We start from the raw sequence: 17138 nt of genomic DNA, 5'->3' as shown, positions 1-17138 counted from the left end.
GAAAGCTAATGTAACACACAATAAGCTGTAATATTTGTGACCAGAATATTACTCAAATGCAAAGAGGATGGTTTCAACAATTTGCGAACGGTTCAATTTTACCTTTATCTGATTTTTTAAATAATTTTTTTTCTTATTTTAAGACTGCCTCCCGGGTAAAGATGAATAAAATGAGCGATCGACGATCAACCACGGCAGCGGGGAACCATCTTGTCGCGGTTCGTCTCCGCCTTGTGTCCCTCTGTTCCCATCCCTGTCAGCTCGCCTTCAGTTAGTTTAGCAGGCTAAGTAAGGAGAGAGGAGGGCTGTTCCCTTTCGCCTCTGCTCAGTCTGCTGCTCAGCACGCCGTCAACACACATTCCACACCATGGCTGCCACGGACGTGGACGTATTTTCGGTAAGCAAATGTCACTACGCTTCGTGTTTAGTCCCGTCAGCGGAGCAGAAAACGGTAAAAGCGCAGCGTTTAGGAGGAGCACTTGGTTGGTTGTCGTTAATATGCGGGTGTGTAGCTAAGCCTCCCCCGCTTATGGAGCCTGTTCATCGGCGCCTGACGAGATGGTGGAAGTGATTTCTGCGACGGTGACTCAGTGGGTTTGTCGCTGTTAAGTCTAATCAAATGTGGCTGCAATTTCTAACTTGCTTATAGTAATATGTTCATTTTCTACCCATGCATGTTTGGTTTGATGGGCGTTAGTGTTATGCTAACATTAACGGTTAAATGAAGTGCTTTCAAACATAACAGCAAGGAAACGGCAACCGACACTGTCAGTGTGAATAGTTGCAGATGAAAGTCCTCCGTTTTAAATGGGAATTTATTTGCTGCTTTGAATTGTAGACTCATTTGAACCAGGTATGCTCAAAATACTTTCAAAAGATTCAGTTTCACCTGAAACTGAGTCTGTGCACATGACTTACACAGAGATCATGTATGCAACTTAAAAAGACTTTTATGTTTTTATTTTAAGTACTGGCATTAATCTCATAATGGTCAGATTAAACGCCAGTTACTTACCTTAATAGTCCCATATTAAGCCTAAAGGTCATGTTCATTTTTCTAGAACATTGTTTCCCAGCCTAACCCTGAATGTTTTAGATGCTTTAACACACCTGACTCAAATGATTGCTGTTCAGCCAAACCTCTTTATGAGCCATTAATTAAAGTCAAGTGTGACTTGAGAACTAGGGTTGGGAAACACTGCTGTAGAATGTGAAATTAAATTATTTTAAACAAGTTTAGGTAAAGTTTAAAAGTAAGTTGTTTTTTAAAAATTAACAACAGACATTGTTTGGGCTGGAGAAGTATGTAGTCAATCAAGTCACTTCATTTTATTTTGTATGCTTGTGTCTGAAAATATGAACAACATTTGAATAATACAAAAAAAGCTGTTATAGGAAGAAGTGTGAAAAGCTAAGATGTGTGTGTATTAACCTTTTTTGTTGTGAGATCCGTCTGCTGTGCTACTTTTAGTACAGACTTTGTTTCAGTTTGTTTATTTGAAGCAATTTTCTGTTTCTATTTGGCAATGTTTGCTTTCCGATACATAGACACACCAAAGTTTGAAAGGACTATGGTTTCAAAACTGCTAAAAACAATCTCTTGTTATGCACTGGAGTGATCTTGGACTGTATAGAAGCACAGCACTGCCCCTCCTCTACTGTTTGTTGTGCACTGCTGGCCAGCTGGCTTAAAGAAGACTACAAGAATGGTTTTGTTGCTTACAGGAAAGACAAAAATGGTCTGGTTTGAAAAGTAAAGCCGTCCTTATTAATCAGCTAATCCATCTTGTTATGGCTGAGTTACTGTACGAGTAGCGCAACGGCAAAAACATGCTCAGACCTGAACCTTCAGAATTGCATAAAGACAATTACAAAAACCCACCTGTTTAGAGTTGCCTTTGATTAGGAGTAACTGGAACATTGATCAATATTTTTAATGCATATTAACTTGGTAATTTTGATGATGGCATTTGACACAATGTAATGTTTATTGCTGGTTTATAATTGATAAGTCTACGATGTTTTTATGACGTAAAGCACTTTGAACTGCCCTGTTGCTGAAATGTGCTATACAAATAAACTTGTTCAATGCAACAAAAAATAGCTAGGGTTTATTCTATATTCTTTCTAAGTCATTTGACCAAAATCCAAGCAAATACTGGTTATGAATAAAATAACTAAAGCTGTATTTATCGGTATGTATTTATGTTGCATCTAGTGCAGTTTTCAATCTGATTTGAAATCTAAATAAAAGTTATACGGTATTACAAATTCTAAATTTGTATAAACAATGCGAAAAACTCAAATAATCTGTCAGTACCTTAGAGTAATTTGTACTTATTAATGCAGCTAAATGTAATTTACATTTAAATCTAGCTTAATAAGATACTGTAGTAGACATGTAAATGTTTACTGTATAATTTTTCCATGCACACCGACACAACGGCTGCCAGTGTAACCATAGGGACTTAACACAATCCTCCAGCAACAGACTATAGAATATGCACAGGGTCTCCCATTGGCTTATAGTAGAAGCTATTGAAACTTTTCTTCAGTGACACAAAAGAGAGAAAAAATAGATTTAATTCTTTAGGTTAAATGATTACTTAGTAATTTTATGTATGCTTACAGTGTGTAGATATTCTAGTCAGATGCTGAATCACTCAGCCTTTCTCTACAGAGGAAGCAGCAGTAGATGGACATATTTTCAGATTGGGTTGGAGCTTGTTTTACGCGGATTGTAATAATGAGCGTTACCAGTCAAGTGTGACCCAATGGAAACAGCAGCAGGGTGGGACAGTTTATAGAAAACACCAGTAACACTGTAATAATAGTAGCAGAGAGAATTTCATAGAAGAGTGGCCGGCGCAAACGACCGGGATTTACAGAGTGGGGATTAACTTTTTTGGCAGATGCTTGAAAAGGTTCTTGAATTGGACAGTAAGCAGCACAGAGATCCAGGGATAAAGAGATTAAGTTCACACTCCGGGCCACTCCTACTGCTTAGTGGTGCAACACGTCGTCACAGAAGAAAGGAGCCGATCCAAAAAAAAGAGGGAACCCGATATTGCTCAATTAGTACTTTTTAATTTAGGTCCAGCACTCGTTCCAGGAGTTCTTGCACACTGGTGATATTTATAGATGTATATTTTAATGACTCTCTTGGAATACAAAACCAGAGGATTGATTGGAGGGAAATGCTGAGAAAGCAGGGGAACAGGCCAGAGTTTGCAGCTGACTGACTGACTTCCTGTCTGACTTTGTGAACGAAGTGAGACCACATTGAACAAACTGTCATGCCCTCCTGCCTGACTGCGTAAAGCGACCGCTGTTAATTATGTGCAGCTATTGATAGAGACATGCGGCTTGTCAGACTGTAGGTCCACATCGACCCCATCTGATGGAAATGGCAGCTTTGGGATGAATTTCTGAGCAGTATGCATGGGAGGCGATCGATTGAGCCCGACTGACCAGTAACTTTTACTGTTTTCGTTTAGTAGCGGCATCTGATTGTGCATCGTATAAATGGTTATGTAATAAAATGCCCCACTACGTATCCAGCATGTACAGTGCTTGCTGACCATGAAGAGCCTCGCCCTGGAGTCTTGCATGCATAAAATGAAATTAGCTTCATCGAGCGCTTAAAGCAAAGAGACAAGGAACAAGGAAGTGTTCATGTGTGCTCTGCTTTGAGGTCCATTCTGAAGACTCACTAGTTTTATGCACCAAAACAAGTGGGAAGAAATTTGCTGTATTATTTCAGGTCCGATTGTACAACAGATACTGATGTTTGTGGGTTGTTTGTTCTTGGCTGCATAGGAAATATAAAATCCAGTGGTTTCCTGAGGCAAATTCATCAACCACCATAACCTTGATGGAGAGTGACAGCGACTTTAGTGATGATGAGTACTTGCCAATCTGAAGAAAACTCAAGAAATAAGGCCAACATATGTCTTAATATGATGTTGGGAAACATTTAGTGTTTCATGATGTTTCTTCACCTCAGAAGTGAGATTCTGTCTGCTCCCATCTGACCCATCATCACTCAGCTGTTTGCATCATTGATGCTTTTATTGATTTTATCTGCCTTTAAGCAGGAATAAAATCCCTTTTCTTGGTTATGAATTATTTCTGTGGTGCTTTCATTAGTGTGTTTTTAATTATGAAAATCGTAATCTTCAGGTTGATTGCTTAGACTGTAAATAATGTAACCTATAGATTATTTGTAATGCTCTTCCTCTTGAAGACTAGCAGTGTGTGTATTTGCACCAAAGATGTTCTTTATGAGGCCTTGCAGTGTGTTTTAAACTGTAAGCATGCAGGGTGTGTGGACTGTGTGATATTAGGAAAACATGATCCTAAGAAAGTATTGATTGCTGTAAACGTGTCTATAATAATTTTCATTTAATTAATAATACATTTATTTGCACTAAATTAGTAGCTCATGGTGATTTTGCTGATTGGAATGTTGATATTTTGGATCAAAACCAAATCATAACTGAGAAATACATTTGTTGTCGTTGAAATTTTTAATAATTTTGTTTTTGAGGAAGTACAAGAAATTCTATCACATTGATAACAGATTTTTGAATTTTTTTTTAAGAATACATTACAATTTTTGATTTACAAACATATAATTTTGTACAGTGGTACATGTATTTGTTGGATGGACTTTAAACTTGAGATGCTAAAACTCCCAGTGTGGTGGATGAAGACGGAGAAAAACTTGTTTCTGTCTCTGGTTCCTTCCTTCCTACCTTCCCTGCTTTCCTCAGTTCTGTCTTGTCTTTTCTTCTTCTCTTCTGTCCCAACTCTGTTCAAACCTCTCGTCTTTTTTTCTCCTTTCTTCATTCCTTCTTCTCTGATTCTGACTTTTCCAGGTTCCATATTAAAAGTCTTTTATTATTCACTATAAAACATTATGGGACCTCTGTAGTCTGGAAAAGGTGGAACGTTTAGGTGAAAGTAGGAACGCCGCATCATATTTTCCAAAAGCAAAGTATATCTACCTCATGAAATCCTTCCTCTCCGTTTCACCACATCTGTGTTTTTTTTTTTTTTTCTTCCTCTCTTCCTGTTGGCATGAATAAAGCGACTCTGGTGATACAGTTGATGTGCGTGAGTGAGAAATGCCATGAAGAAACTAGTTTTCATTCCTTTGTTGTAGTTGCATTCCTGACTGGAAACACGACGCTGAAATCTCAACCGTCAACATTTTTTGCCGTTGCAACATCACTGCCGGCCCGAGTATGTACAGGAGGTTGACGGCATGCGACTGTGAGATGGGTAGGTGTGGTTAGGAGAAACGTCGGGGCAAATAAAAAGTGTTGCTCAATGAATTCATGATAAAAAAAACCAAAACCTTTATCCTACTGACTGAAACTACCCAGCAGCCATCAGACAGGAAAAACCAGTCAGCAGCCACTTCATGTAAGGAGCGTAGCCTGTAAGTGTTGGTTTGTTGTTGAGGTTACCATGTGGTCAGATCCCCTCACAAAACCTAAGTTGATTTATAAACCCAGCACTTAGTTCAAAAACCCTCAAACTGACATTTGCACGTTCTCAACTTTCTAGACATGATTCATTCTTCAGAAACTCTTAAAGGATGTGCAACACAAGTATTTATAGCTATAGAAAGGTTATATTTTCATACTTGAGACCGCCGTTTCTTTTTTTCCACTATCAGGTCAACAGTCGGTTTCTGGTGGTCAATGCAGTGACTGTGTGAAATCATGGTTTCTGCTGGCAGCATTTTCTGTCAGACTGCAAGTCAAACACCAGACTTATTCAAACATGTATTCATAAAGACTGGAAGGATGAAAAAAAACCCTGAAACAAACGTGCACTTCAGCAACTGTTGATACAAGTTTTTGAAAATTTAGTAGGAAAACATGACGGTTGAGTTCAAATCGTGCAAAGAACAACCGGCATACTCGGTGAGCATCAGCTGCAGTGAAGTGTGGCGGTCTGTCAGATGACTCAGAGACTCTGTCTTATCAAAAACAAGACGGTCGAGGCAGGTATGGACAGAGGCCTGGAGGTGTAAAAGATGACCAAAATAACGTAGTGACTAAAACTAAAACAAATGGCGTCTAGAGATGCTGATTGATTCGCGACTGTTGGTTTATGTCACCTTGTCAGTTATTATTGCAATATTTGTCACATTTCTCTTTGCTGCTCTACAAAGGCTGAATGAGTGTGCGGTAGGGATGGGTAATAAATCGGTATATAGCGATAGACGTGATTAACATCAATAGATAATATGTCTGATAGACTGTTCAATGATTTCACTGAACTCTGATCCAGAATCCCACAGCATTCTGGGAGATGTAGGCAGAGGAAAGACTTTAGCCGTTCAGTCTGTTGGTGACATCAACTCACTCACTCACTCACTCACTCACTCACTCACTCACTCACTCACTCACTCACTCACTCACTCTTTGGTCTCTTAGCAACTCACTCACTCTTTGGTTACCTGGCAACAATCTGCTGAGTAACTTGTGCAGTAGCAGTTGAACTTTTCACCCCTGATTCCTCAAACTGCTTAAAAACAACAAAAAAAACAGTATAAAGTGGAAAATGTGGATAAAACAGAAAAGGTCTTACCACCATTTTGCCAGTTTTTCAGATATTTAAAACAAAAATAAATAAATCTATTTATATAAATCCCTTATATCTTGATTTCAGTTCAGCCATATTTACCGGTGACTCATGAACATAATTTATGTTCATGAGTCACCGGTAAATATGTTGTCCAATGTAGCCGTTACAACCAGCAGGCACAATGTGAAGCTAAATCATTGCTTTAATGGGTATTATTCACTCTTCATCAAATACCACTCAGAAAAACGGCACAAGAACTGACAGTTTATTCAATACTAATACAAAGACGAACTTAACTGGTCAGGAAGGCCAACAGCAGCATGAAAGGAGTGACTTCTACATGTCCCTATGTGTGGACTAATGAGACATGTGTGACAGTGCCCCTTTCTTCCATAAAAATTAAACGCCTGACTAAAATCTCCCAAAACCTCAACTTTTGGGATGTAATGCTACGTGGCATGTTTGACCCAAAAGCATCAGTAAGATCACCAGAAGTGTATGATATCCACAGTGAAACAAGGTGGTGGCCGTATCGTGATGTAGGTTTAGCAGAGGGATTTTATGGCTCAAAGTGAATCCATGCGTACATCCAAACTTGGAAAAATTACTTTTTGGAAGGGCCTAATCAAAGTCGAGAAGAAAAACTATGCTAAAAGAATCCCACCAGAGAGGACTGAATATCAAATCTGAATCAAAATGTGTTTCAAACTAGCATCTTTTAAAAATGTTTTATTTTCCCTTTTTAACAGTAATTTGTTTTTGCTGTTGAATTGAACAGGGTAGTTCTCACTCAAAGTTTTGAGATTATTCTCAGTCTCCTTTTTTCCACTTTACCTCTTAGTATCTGTGACCAAAAAAGATCTTTTTAAACTCTGCATGTTACAAGCCCACTGTGCTGTAATAACATTGTACTAACTAGCCCATAATGTTAGCGCCTCATTTGGCTCTAAAGCGTCTTGGGGCCTCCTCTGTGCATCCGTTTCCTGTTGGCCTGGTGATACGGTGGTCTGGGAGCGTTATTGTCTCATCACTCTGGGACCTTAAACCAGAAGCTTCTCATTCCTCTCATGCTCCACGCCGTATCTCTGCTTTTCCTTTGTCTGTACAGCTTGGGTTTGTGGAATCAGATTCTTCATAGTTGGCCTGATTGTAACTGTTGGTCGAACATCCTGCTGTTTTCTGGTGATTCTTCTTGTGGCGTTTAAGTTAAAGTTATGCTTTATGTATGCAGAGCTGACAGGCTTGGTGTTTGTTTGAACTTTGTGTACATTTTGTGGGTGCAGCTGGTTCCAACTGAGGGAAGGGTTTTACAGTAGAGCAATAGATAATATACTATATAGAAATAATGGATTTTACCTTTGGAGGAAGTAATTCAGCGTTTTATTGCTATGGTTGTGGAAAAAGTGAAGGATCTGGGACTGTTATGATTTAGTCCAGTCTTGACTGACGTGGTTGAGTCCCAGCTGGAGGGCTTTGTGTCCACGTCTGCACTTCTGTTCAGTCGGATCCCAAAAGATAACACTTTTGGTTTTGGTCAGCAGGCTCAGTTTGGAGCATTCAGTCACAAACCCATCTGCCTGTGTGTGTGTGTTCCCACAACATACACTACACAGTCGAGCTCGATGTGATTCAGCGTAGGAGGTTAACCCTAAATTATCACCTGAGTCATTTGTTGTTCTCTTCAATTGTACAGTTTCTTTGTCGCACTTTGAGTTTGGAGCAGAAACAAGATTTAAATGGTGGCTTACCTGTTCATAGCTGATTATGGCTCCTTTAAAAAGTTTCCATACCTCTTGAGCTTTACATGTTGTGTTGCAACCACATGCTTCAGTGCATTTTGATGGGATCTCATGTGATAGACCAACTCACCGGGACTGAAATTGTTTCACGATATTCTCTCCAAAAAAGTTGAAGCTCGGTAGCGTATATATGAACATCATTTATCAAATCTTGCCTCATATTCTCAGTTAGGTTTAGGTCTGGATTTTGAACAATGTTGTAACTTTTAACTTTTTTGTGTTGAATGTTAAAAGTTACAAAAATTCTAAAGTGTACAAGTACTCAGGTGCAGAGACTGTGTAATTGTTGCATACCGCTTTGTACCCACTTCAGTGCGTTAACTATAAACCTAGCTTAATCTGTCTTTAATGTTATTGGTGTGTAAAACAAATCCTATTTAGGACTTAACAACATTTACCCTGATGGGGGGCATATAGTCTGGTGGCCCGCCAGGCTTATAACACTCTGGGGGAAACCCTGCAACGGTTCTCTACGGCCCTTCCAAAGTTACTACTGGCATCCTTAGTAATCCCCCCATCAACTGTTTCCTTTCCTGAGCTGTTGGTTAAAGTGGACAGCCATTTCTTGAGATCTCTTGTGTGTTTTCAGATATAATTATGTGCTTTCCGCATCTTTATTCCTCACCTGTCTGCTGTGTTCCTTGGTCTTCACGATGCCATTTGTTCTCTAATAAACTTTTCAGACCTTCAAAATAGCTGGATTTATTCTGATATATACGGATTTACTAATTCAGTGACTTTGGAAAGCAGCTTGGTTTTATTTTGGGGTACCAGAGTAAAGGAGACTGAATACCATGTACAGAATAAGTGCAGCGAGTCCCAGTTACCCGAGATTTATACTTTGAGCCATCCAGACTGAGGATATGAATTGAGATGAACAAAAAAGGAAGTTTTATTCAGTTTTACGTGTACTGCGTTTTTAAACAAATATGCTGATGGAAGCATCGTGACATCCTTCATATAGATCATTTCCTCTGTAAATAAAGACTTGCGTAACTTCTCCTTTTTGAAACTTTCCCCTCATGAAGCTTCAGTGTGATTGCACTGGTTTCCTTCCAGGCATGATAGTAGAGCCAGCAGCCTCTCTCCTCCCTCCTCCTCCTTCTGCAGGAATCTTAGTATCTCTGCAATGTTCAGCCAGCTAGCTAAATACCACAGGAAAACATAAAGACTGTAAAACAAGCTCTTAGTTTACAGTGAGCAACAAACAAGGGCTCCTCCTCATTCCTGCAGTCTTTTCTTGGGTTTTTGTTTGTGTTGATAGCTGCAGTTAATTAAATTATGGAGAATTCAATAGCTTCCAGCTGACAAATTTTTCACTTAACAAATAACTGGAAAAGTATTATAAACTTAATGCATGTGAAGAATTTATCAGATTTATTAACAAAATAGTTTAATTATTGAAACAAATCTGCTGTTAAGATTTTGCAGCATACCAATTTCTTTTGGTATTTTCTTGTGTAAAAGTAGCGCTATACATTTTGTGCTTCTGCTCAAATTATTTTTATGTGCTCCATTTTTTTCTTCTTTATTCACCCTAAAACTTGCAGATCCCTACTATCCTTCATTGTGAACCTCAGTGAGGTCATTTAGTGATCTGGTGTGTATTGGAAGCCAGCCTCCACCCCCAGCTGAATGCTTCTGTTGCGTTCAGCTGAGCTCTCGTCTTTAGGCTGCTCGTGTTGAGTGACATCAGCCTTCAAGTATGCAGCCCGTCGTGGCTGAGCCAGGCGGGATTGGGTGGCTGTATTCATCTCAAGGTGCAGTCTGCTCTCTCTCGACCGCTTCAGTTCAGATAGACGATCAAACACTTCCAGCAGTTTTGCCTGCCAGGTTTAGTTTGTCCTATATTTGAGATCTTTGTCCGTTATGTTCTGGGATGCCCCTATAGACAACAGTATATTGGTTGTGGACTCTCATTTGTTAAAAATAGCAACTTAACAGAAACATTAATAGATCCCATAAGTATGAAACTCTTAATTTTTGAGGGTTTTTAACCATTCTCTGTTCCCAAGTCTCTTGTCCCTTCATGTGGGGGATTATTCGCGCTCATCCCTGCTGCAGGCGCTGATTAACTAAACCTCGGCGCATATAACTGATGGTTTTTACAGCTGCACACTGAGCAGAAAATCTTTGATGTTGTATAGAAAAGTGAACGTGTCTTTTTACTTTCAGTTAATATATTTGCCATATGTTTTCCTCCTGACATGCACCAGACGTCTAATGTTTTGTCTCGTGTCTTCCAGAATGAGGAGAAACGTAACCTCAGCCTGGGCGGCCATGTTGGATTCGACAGCCTCCCTGACCAACTGGTCAGTAAATCGGTCACACAGGGTTTTTGCTTCAACATCCTCTGCGTAGGTGAGTAACAAAATGTGTTTGTGTGATGATAAAGTGTGAAATATTGGATGTGCTGCAGACATGGTAACCAGTGGAGATCTGGTGGTGGAAACAACCTGCTGTTGGAAAAACAGTCCATAGACACAATCATGTCCAAGAGCTTCTTCATGTTTACTTTATTTAACAGGAAGTAAAGTTAAATGTATGAAAGTAACTGTGATTACAGCCAAAACTAAAACAACATTTGAAAAAGAACCTACAGGACATAATTTAGTTTGAGGGTTTAGGGTGAATAAATTCTTGGTAGTGAATGCACTGATCAGAATTTATTGGTTGATTTCCAATCTAAGCTTTTTGTGTTGTTTTGAAATAAAAATATTATTTTAAATCAAACGTGGAGATGAATGTAATGACTTGATTTTGATTTATCTTTACCATTTTGATTTAGCAATAGCATAGATGGCATTGCACAATAGTCTGTGTGTATCTCCTACATAATTGTATCTTCACCTTAACTAATAAAAGGCTGCCCACATTTCCATGATGACAGGATGAAACGGAGTGAATTTCCGAGCATGGTGGGGTTGAACTGTTGATGTACAGTCATGTGGTTCTTGGATGTTCATTTTCACACGCAGCCTCCACGGTCCTCAAGATGAGGACTGCTTTCTTGCAAAGTGAAAGGAACTGCAGACATGTGTTGACATGTTGCAGAAAAATAGCTTTCTTCTAAAAGGTTTTAATCAACTGTGCTTTCTTTCTTCATCTTTATTGATAAAAATCTCATTTATATTGGAAATAACTCGGTAATGGCATCAACACTGAAGGGTGTTGTTACCATGGTCTGGTGAGACTTGCACATGGTGAGCTTGTATATCTAGTTTTTGTTTGACTATGAAAACCATCTGCTGTTGATTTTATTTCGCCCCCACTAATTTTGTAATTTCTCACTATCATTTGTTCATTCATTCCGAAGATCTCTGATTTTTTTTGTTAGGACTTTTATTGTTTTTTTATTGACTTCATTTCAGGCTGCAAGAAGCTCTGGTTCTTTGAAAGTAAAGTGCCAAGAATTCACAGATAGCTAGACTTTTGCTCAGTGGTCTCTGCATAATCATGTTGACAAGATGCCCAAGCTATCACTGAATAATTTAGTCAACTAACTTTGTTTTATCCTTTTTTTTTCTTTCACAGGAGAAACTGGCATTGGCAAATCAACATTAATGAACACACTGTTTAACACCATGTTTGAAAATGAGGAGGCGAGCCACTACCAGAATGGCGTGTATCTGCGGCCGCGAACCTACGACCTCCAGGAGAGCAACGTCCACCTCAAACTAACGATTGTTGATACCGTTGGGTTTGGTGACCAGATCAACAAGGAGGACAGGTAAATTTAATAAAATAGCACATCACAGCACTGAAATATCTTGGTAAATATCAAGTTTTCTGTAAATCACAATTGATGTAGTTGTTTGTTTTTTATGTTTTTCAAATCCATGCCTCATCTTTAAATTTCCACTTATAAGATGTTGCTATGCAAATGTTGATGTGGACACCAGTGAGAGAAACATCACTCTGGAATTCCACACATATTTCTTGTGTCTTGTGGGACTAGAAGGGGAGGAGGTGGGAAAAAATAAAGAGGAAGTAGTTTATTTATTTTTTTAAAACATTTAGCTGTGGAATGAAGCGTACTCGCTGTGGCTCAGCCAGCAAGCTGCACTCTCACGCTCTTTGATAGCAGCGTTTCTCTGTGGGCCTTATGAACCATCGCGCTGAAGGACAGGCCCTGCAGCGAGCTGGAAATGAACACAGGGAGCTTCAAAAGGTCAGAGCGCGTGCATACCACAGAGAAGATTGAAGAGAGATGTGAAGGTAGAGGACAGATGACTGTAAACATGGTACTTACTGAGGAAATGGAAAAGATTGTTAACCTCTGTCTCACTATGAGCAATAAAATGTTAGTGATGTGGGACATCCTGAAGTTGAATAGGAGCCAAGATGGCTTAATCGTCACTACTGCATGGCGCAATTAACATTCATCTGCTTTATTATAAGCTTGTTAAAATATTTTGCAACATAAGATTAAAATTATTATTTGAGAGCAAACTAAGGAACTGTGTTGAATTTAAAGGCTGACTTCATACAGCAGCAGCTTTGCACTTTGGACTCGTTTCTGCCAAGTCTAAATCTGCTTCGTTTGAAATAAATGTGTAAGAAAAAAAAAAAACGTGTCGTACATCGCAGGTAGAATTTCAAATGTGGTCAAGGCTGGAAGAAATAAGACGGCAGCAGAAATAACTCATGGAAATAAAATATTAACAGAAGAGCTAATGAGTTGTCAGATGATTTTGTGAAGTTATTGCTACCATTAACAACATGTACTTTTTTAAATTCATTTTTGATTCAGTTTAGCTGAATTGAGTTATTTACTGTCCTGAACTCCGTGTTCCCTTCATTTTTTCAACACAGTGCTTCAGTGTGTTATTTGAGTCTCTTTCCTGGATGGACAGAGCTTTGGCAGCTGTTAACTTTTTAAAGTTTATTTTTTTTTTCTTAGAAAGTACTCCTGGCTTAATTCTTATTTGTATAGCTGTGTCTCTTTAATGAATAAAGCCACTGGTTAAGCTGTTGCTGTCACCAGTTCTCTGTACAAGTGTTTTTTCTCCGCTCATAGAAAATACCCCCAGAGCTCATATTTAGCTTTGCCTCTTTTCAGGTCATTTGACAAACCTATGGCTGCCATTAGTTTTTCTTTGTACACCTTCCTGCAGGTCTTCTGTCCTTAACCGTTTCTCTTTTCTGACTGAAGCTATCAATTTGTCTTGCTGAGATTTTGCTGTTCCTAACTTTGTGCAGCCTTTTTAAAAATTCTTATTTAAAGACTATTTGTACTTTTGTTTTTCTTTCCCATAGAAATGATTAATTAACTTTTCTTCAAGAAGCCGTTAACAAAGCTGTTGCTGCCCTCGAGTCCAGCTACTTTGTGTTTCTTCTTGGTGGAAAACACTCCTTGCTCTGGGCTTCTGTGTTTTTTCTTCATTTGGTTTTTGTCCTCTCAGTCCTTAGCCATTCATGATAGACGCCACTTTTTGAACTGTTTTAACTGTTCAGATTATTTTAATTAAATTTGGACCAAACTGTTTGACTTGCAGGTCTTTAAAGAGATTTAACTTGACACTTGTTTCAAATTGTTGTTACATATAAAAGTACTAGTACATTTTACATATTGACAGGGTGTAGATTTCTACTGAATGCTCGGTGACAAGTGTTAGAGCCAGACTTGGTTTTGGAAAACACAGCATTTAGTGAGATTTGTATACGGAACAAAATGTCTTGATCCGGACATCCCAAACAAAGACGGCAACAGAACATAAACAGAGAAAACCCTGGGGCTGAAAAAACATCATCTGGTTTAAAAAGAAATGAACTTTTAATTGTGAGATATATATGCGTGATGAAAAATGAACCAAACTGTACGTATTATAAGCTGCAGTATTTAAATCAAACGGTTCAAACACATGCTTAGTGTAAAGGAAATTACTGTTTCCAGGTCAAGCCAACTGAAATTAGATTGCAGATGCAGCTGCGAGCAAGTTGAAGTGTATTTCAGCCATTCTGTTAGTTTTTTCCAGTGCCATATTTTACATTTCTTAAAATTTCTTTTGTTGATTAAAGAAACTTATTGTATGGTGTTAAGAAACATTATGCTGTTGCTGTCTGTTTGCAATAGTGTTTGACTTTTAGAAAAACTCTGGGTTTTATCCACACGTTTAAATTTCTCATGAGAAAAACATGACCGAAGTTAAGTTTTCATGTTTATGTCCCACAGAGGACAGGCTGATTTGTAAGATCATTTTGATTGGAACCAAGCTGTACAAAGCTGAGATCTTGGCATTGAATCAGAACACACAGTAACTGAAAACATAATTCTACTGGTCTGTTTATTCAGCGACAAGTTCATATTTCCTTACATATTCATTATCAACACATGAATGGGAAGAAAAATATTTAGCTTTAGCAAAAAGGCATAAATCCGGTTGTCTTTGGCTCTGTCCACAGTTACAAGCCAATCGTGGACTACATCGACACCCAGTTTGAAAACTATCTGCAGGAGGAGCTGAAAATCAAACGCTCGCTGTTTAACTACCATGACACCAGGATCCACATCTGCCTTTACTTCATCGCCCCAACAGGACACTCCCTCAAGTCCCTGGACCTGGTCACAATGAAGAAACTGGACAGCAAGGTATACATAAGTGACATGCACACTCTTTTACCCTATAGCCTAGAAACTAACTCCTGCTTACCTGAAATCCAAACCTCTCCTTCACTTTGAATGGAGGGGATTTGAATGAACTGCTGGGATTCCTCATCCGTCTCTGTCAGGGTGTGGATTCTTTGTCCTGAAAGGAAAAACTTAAGTTTCCACTTGGTGGTAGGGTTTCAGGGAGAGTTATTTGGAGGTAACGCGAGTTGTTTTTGTTCTTTTTTTGTTATAAAAATTGACTTTAAAGAAAGTATTTTAGTTTCAAAGCGTGCTGTCTCCAAAAGGCACAATGCAGATTCACAAACATACCAATTATAGAATTAAACAAAGGATTAGCGTCTCTGAAAATATGCAAATATAATAAATTCCTCCAAGTTTAGCTCACAATTTTTAAAAATTGAATGCCTTGCAGCAAGACGGTTCTGGGTTCGATTCCCGGCCCTGGTCTTTCTGCATGGAGTTTGCATGTTCTCCCTGTGCATGCATGGGTTTTCTCCGGGTACTCCGGTTTCCTCCCACAGTCCAAAAACATGACTGTCAGGTTAATTGGCCTCTCCAAGTTGCCCCTAGGTGTGAGTGTGTGTGTGTGCATGGTTGTGTGTCTCTGTGTTGCCCTGCGACAGACTGGCGACCTGTCCAGGGTGACCCCGCCTCTCGCCTGGAACGTTAGCTGGAGAGGCACCAGCACCTCCTGACCCCATTAAGGGACAAGGGTGTAAAGAAAATGGATGGATGGATGGATGTACTGTCGCTCATGGTAATTTCTACAAAGTTATTAAAAAATTTAAATAGCTGCCCAAGATGTGAGAGAGGGAGTTTTGATTTGCTAATATAACTTTACACGAACCATAAGAATCTTTCTTTAATTCAACCAGGTGGGTTATTACAACAGGTGTGTGACAAAGAGTAGTATGGGTTACTCAGCTCAGCTCTGCAGTTAAGAAGGATTTCACTATCCATTTAAAATAAAAATGACAATATTGCAAAGCTTTTGAACTGTTTAACATCTTATGTTAGCTACTAGCACAGTTAGCTAATCGCAGGGACAAGAATTAGTAGATCCTAACCTTAGCTGATATCTCCAAAAGACTTCCAACATCTGCTAATCCTGCATGTTGACACAGAAATTCTGTAAAAGATAAAACACCAACTTTGCTGGAATACGTTGCATGCATTTTTTCCCCCCTATAGTTTCCTTTTCTAAACCTTCTGACACTTTTTTCCTTTCTTTAACTTCATTACCTCTTTGACTTCAAACTAAAGTTGGTAACCGCTGAGTCTTTTTGACTTCATGACAACTTCTACGTGGAGTGTTCATTGATACGGAGAAGGCTGTTTTCTTCCAGGCAAGGTTGCTCAAACATAAATCAAGCCACTGCTGTTTTCTCAGTTCATCTTTCATTCTTTGCTTTTGTTTTGACTGTAATCCAAAAACCTTTTCATAAGAACCTTTAAAAATTGTCCTCTGGGTGGCATGTCTAATACATTTAAGTTTTACTTTGACATGGCTACAGCTGACATGTTTGCAGGTCAATAATCAGCTGCGCTCTAGTCAATAGTCACACTCAAACGTATTGATTTCTGGCATTTTCATTGCTCTCGTGCAAGTTTTACTACTGACAGTATTGGCTTGCGGCTAATCTGTTTTGCTGCATTTCTGTTTAGTGTAGCTGACTAGACATGCAACCCCTGGCATTATTCCAGCCAGACAATATGATGAAAATAATCTCCTCAAAATAGAGAGAGCTTGAAGTAAATCAGTTTGATTTTTAACGACATTGTTGAGATCGGAAAAGTTGAACCTGTAGTTTATTTTTAGTTGGAAATATTTTTACCTGAAATAAGTCAGATTATGGCTATATTGTTATAGCCATAATTAATTAATGGGGTGTAGGAGAGACCGAGGCAATTTAAAAACAAATCGTAATAAAAGCTAATTAAATGACTGCAATGCATTAGAGCTATTTTTAATGGTTTGAAGACAAAGTTTTTGTAGTTTTATATGATTAACATCAAGTCATAAGACGGTTTCAGTAATCAAACATTTGTTGCATCATCAATTTGATGCACAGCGTCTTGCTCTGAGATGGTTTGCTTGCCACCCCCACAGTGTTTCTTTGTTA

General features: G+C 38.8%; 1 protein-coding gene across 7 annotated transcripts in view; it reads left to right on the top strand.

The window, feature by feature from the left end:
* The first annotated feature begins 219 nt into the window (after positions 1-219).
* The window catches only part of septin8a (septin 8a), a 40225-nt gene continuing 23306 nt past the window's right edge, over positions 220-17138 (top strand). For 3 of the 7 annotated variants that reach the window (XR_014090799.1, XR_014090798.1, XM_017308578.2), the window contains exons 1-4: positions 226-397; positions 10649-10763; positions 11937-12132; positions 14808-14994. Coding sequence is in view for 5 of the 7 variants with exons in the window: in XM_017308578.2 (XP_017164067.1) it covers positions 368-397; positions 10649-10763; positions 11937-12132; positions 14808-14994 (528 nt within the window). In the remaining 2 variants the exon portion in view is untranslated. Of the gene's footprint in view, positions 398-10648; positions 10764-11936; positions 12133-14807; positions 14995-15670; positions 15773-17138 lie in introns of those variants that run through there. The other 4 variants (XM_008426923.3, XM_008426924.3, XM_008426925.2 and 1 more) reach the window with 4 other exon arrangements.

Source organism: Poecilia reticulata, chromosome 14, assembly GCF_904066995.2.
Source record: "Poecilia reticulata chromosome 14, P_reticulata-male-v2, whole genome shotgun sequence".
Lineage (NCBI taxonomy): Eukaryota > Metazoa > Chordata > Actinopteri > Cyprinodontiformes > Poeciliidae > Poecilia > Poecilia reticulata.
This window is presented reverse-complemented; position numbering and strand designations above follow the sequence as displayed.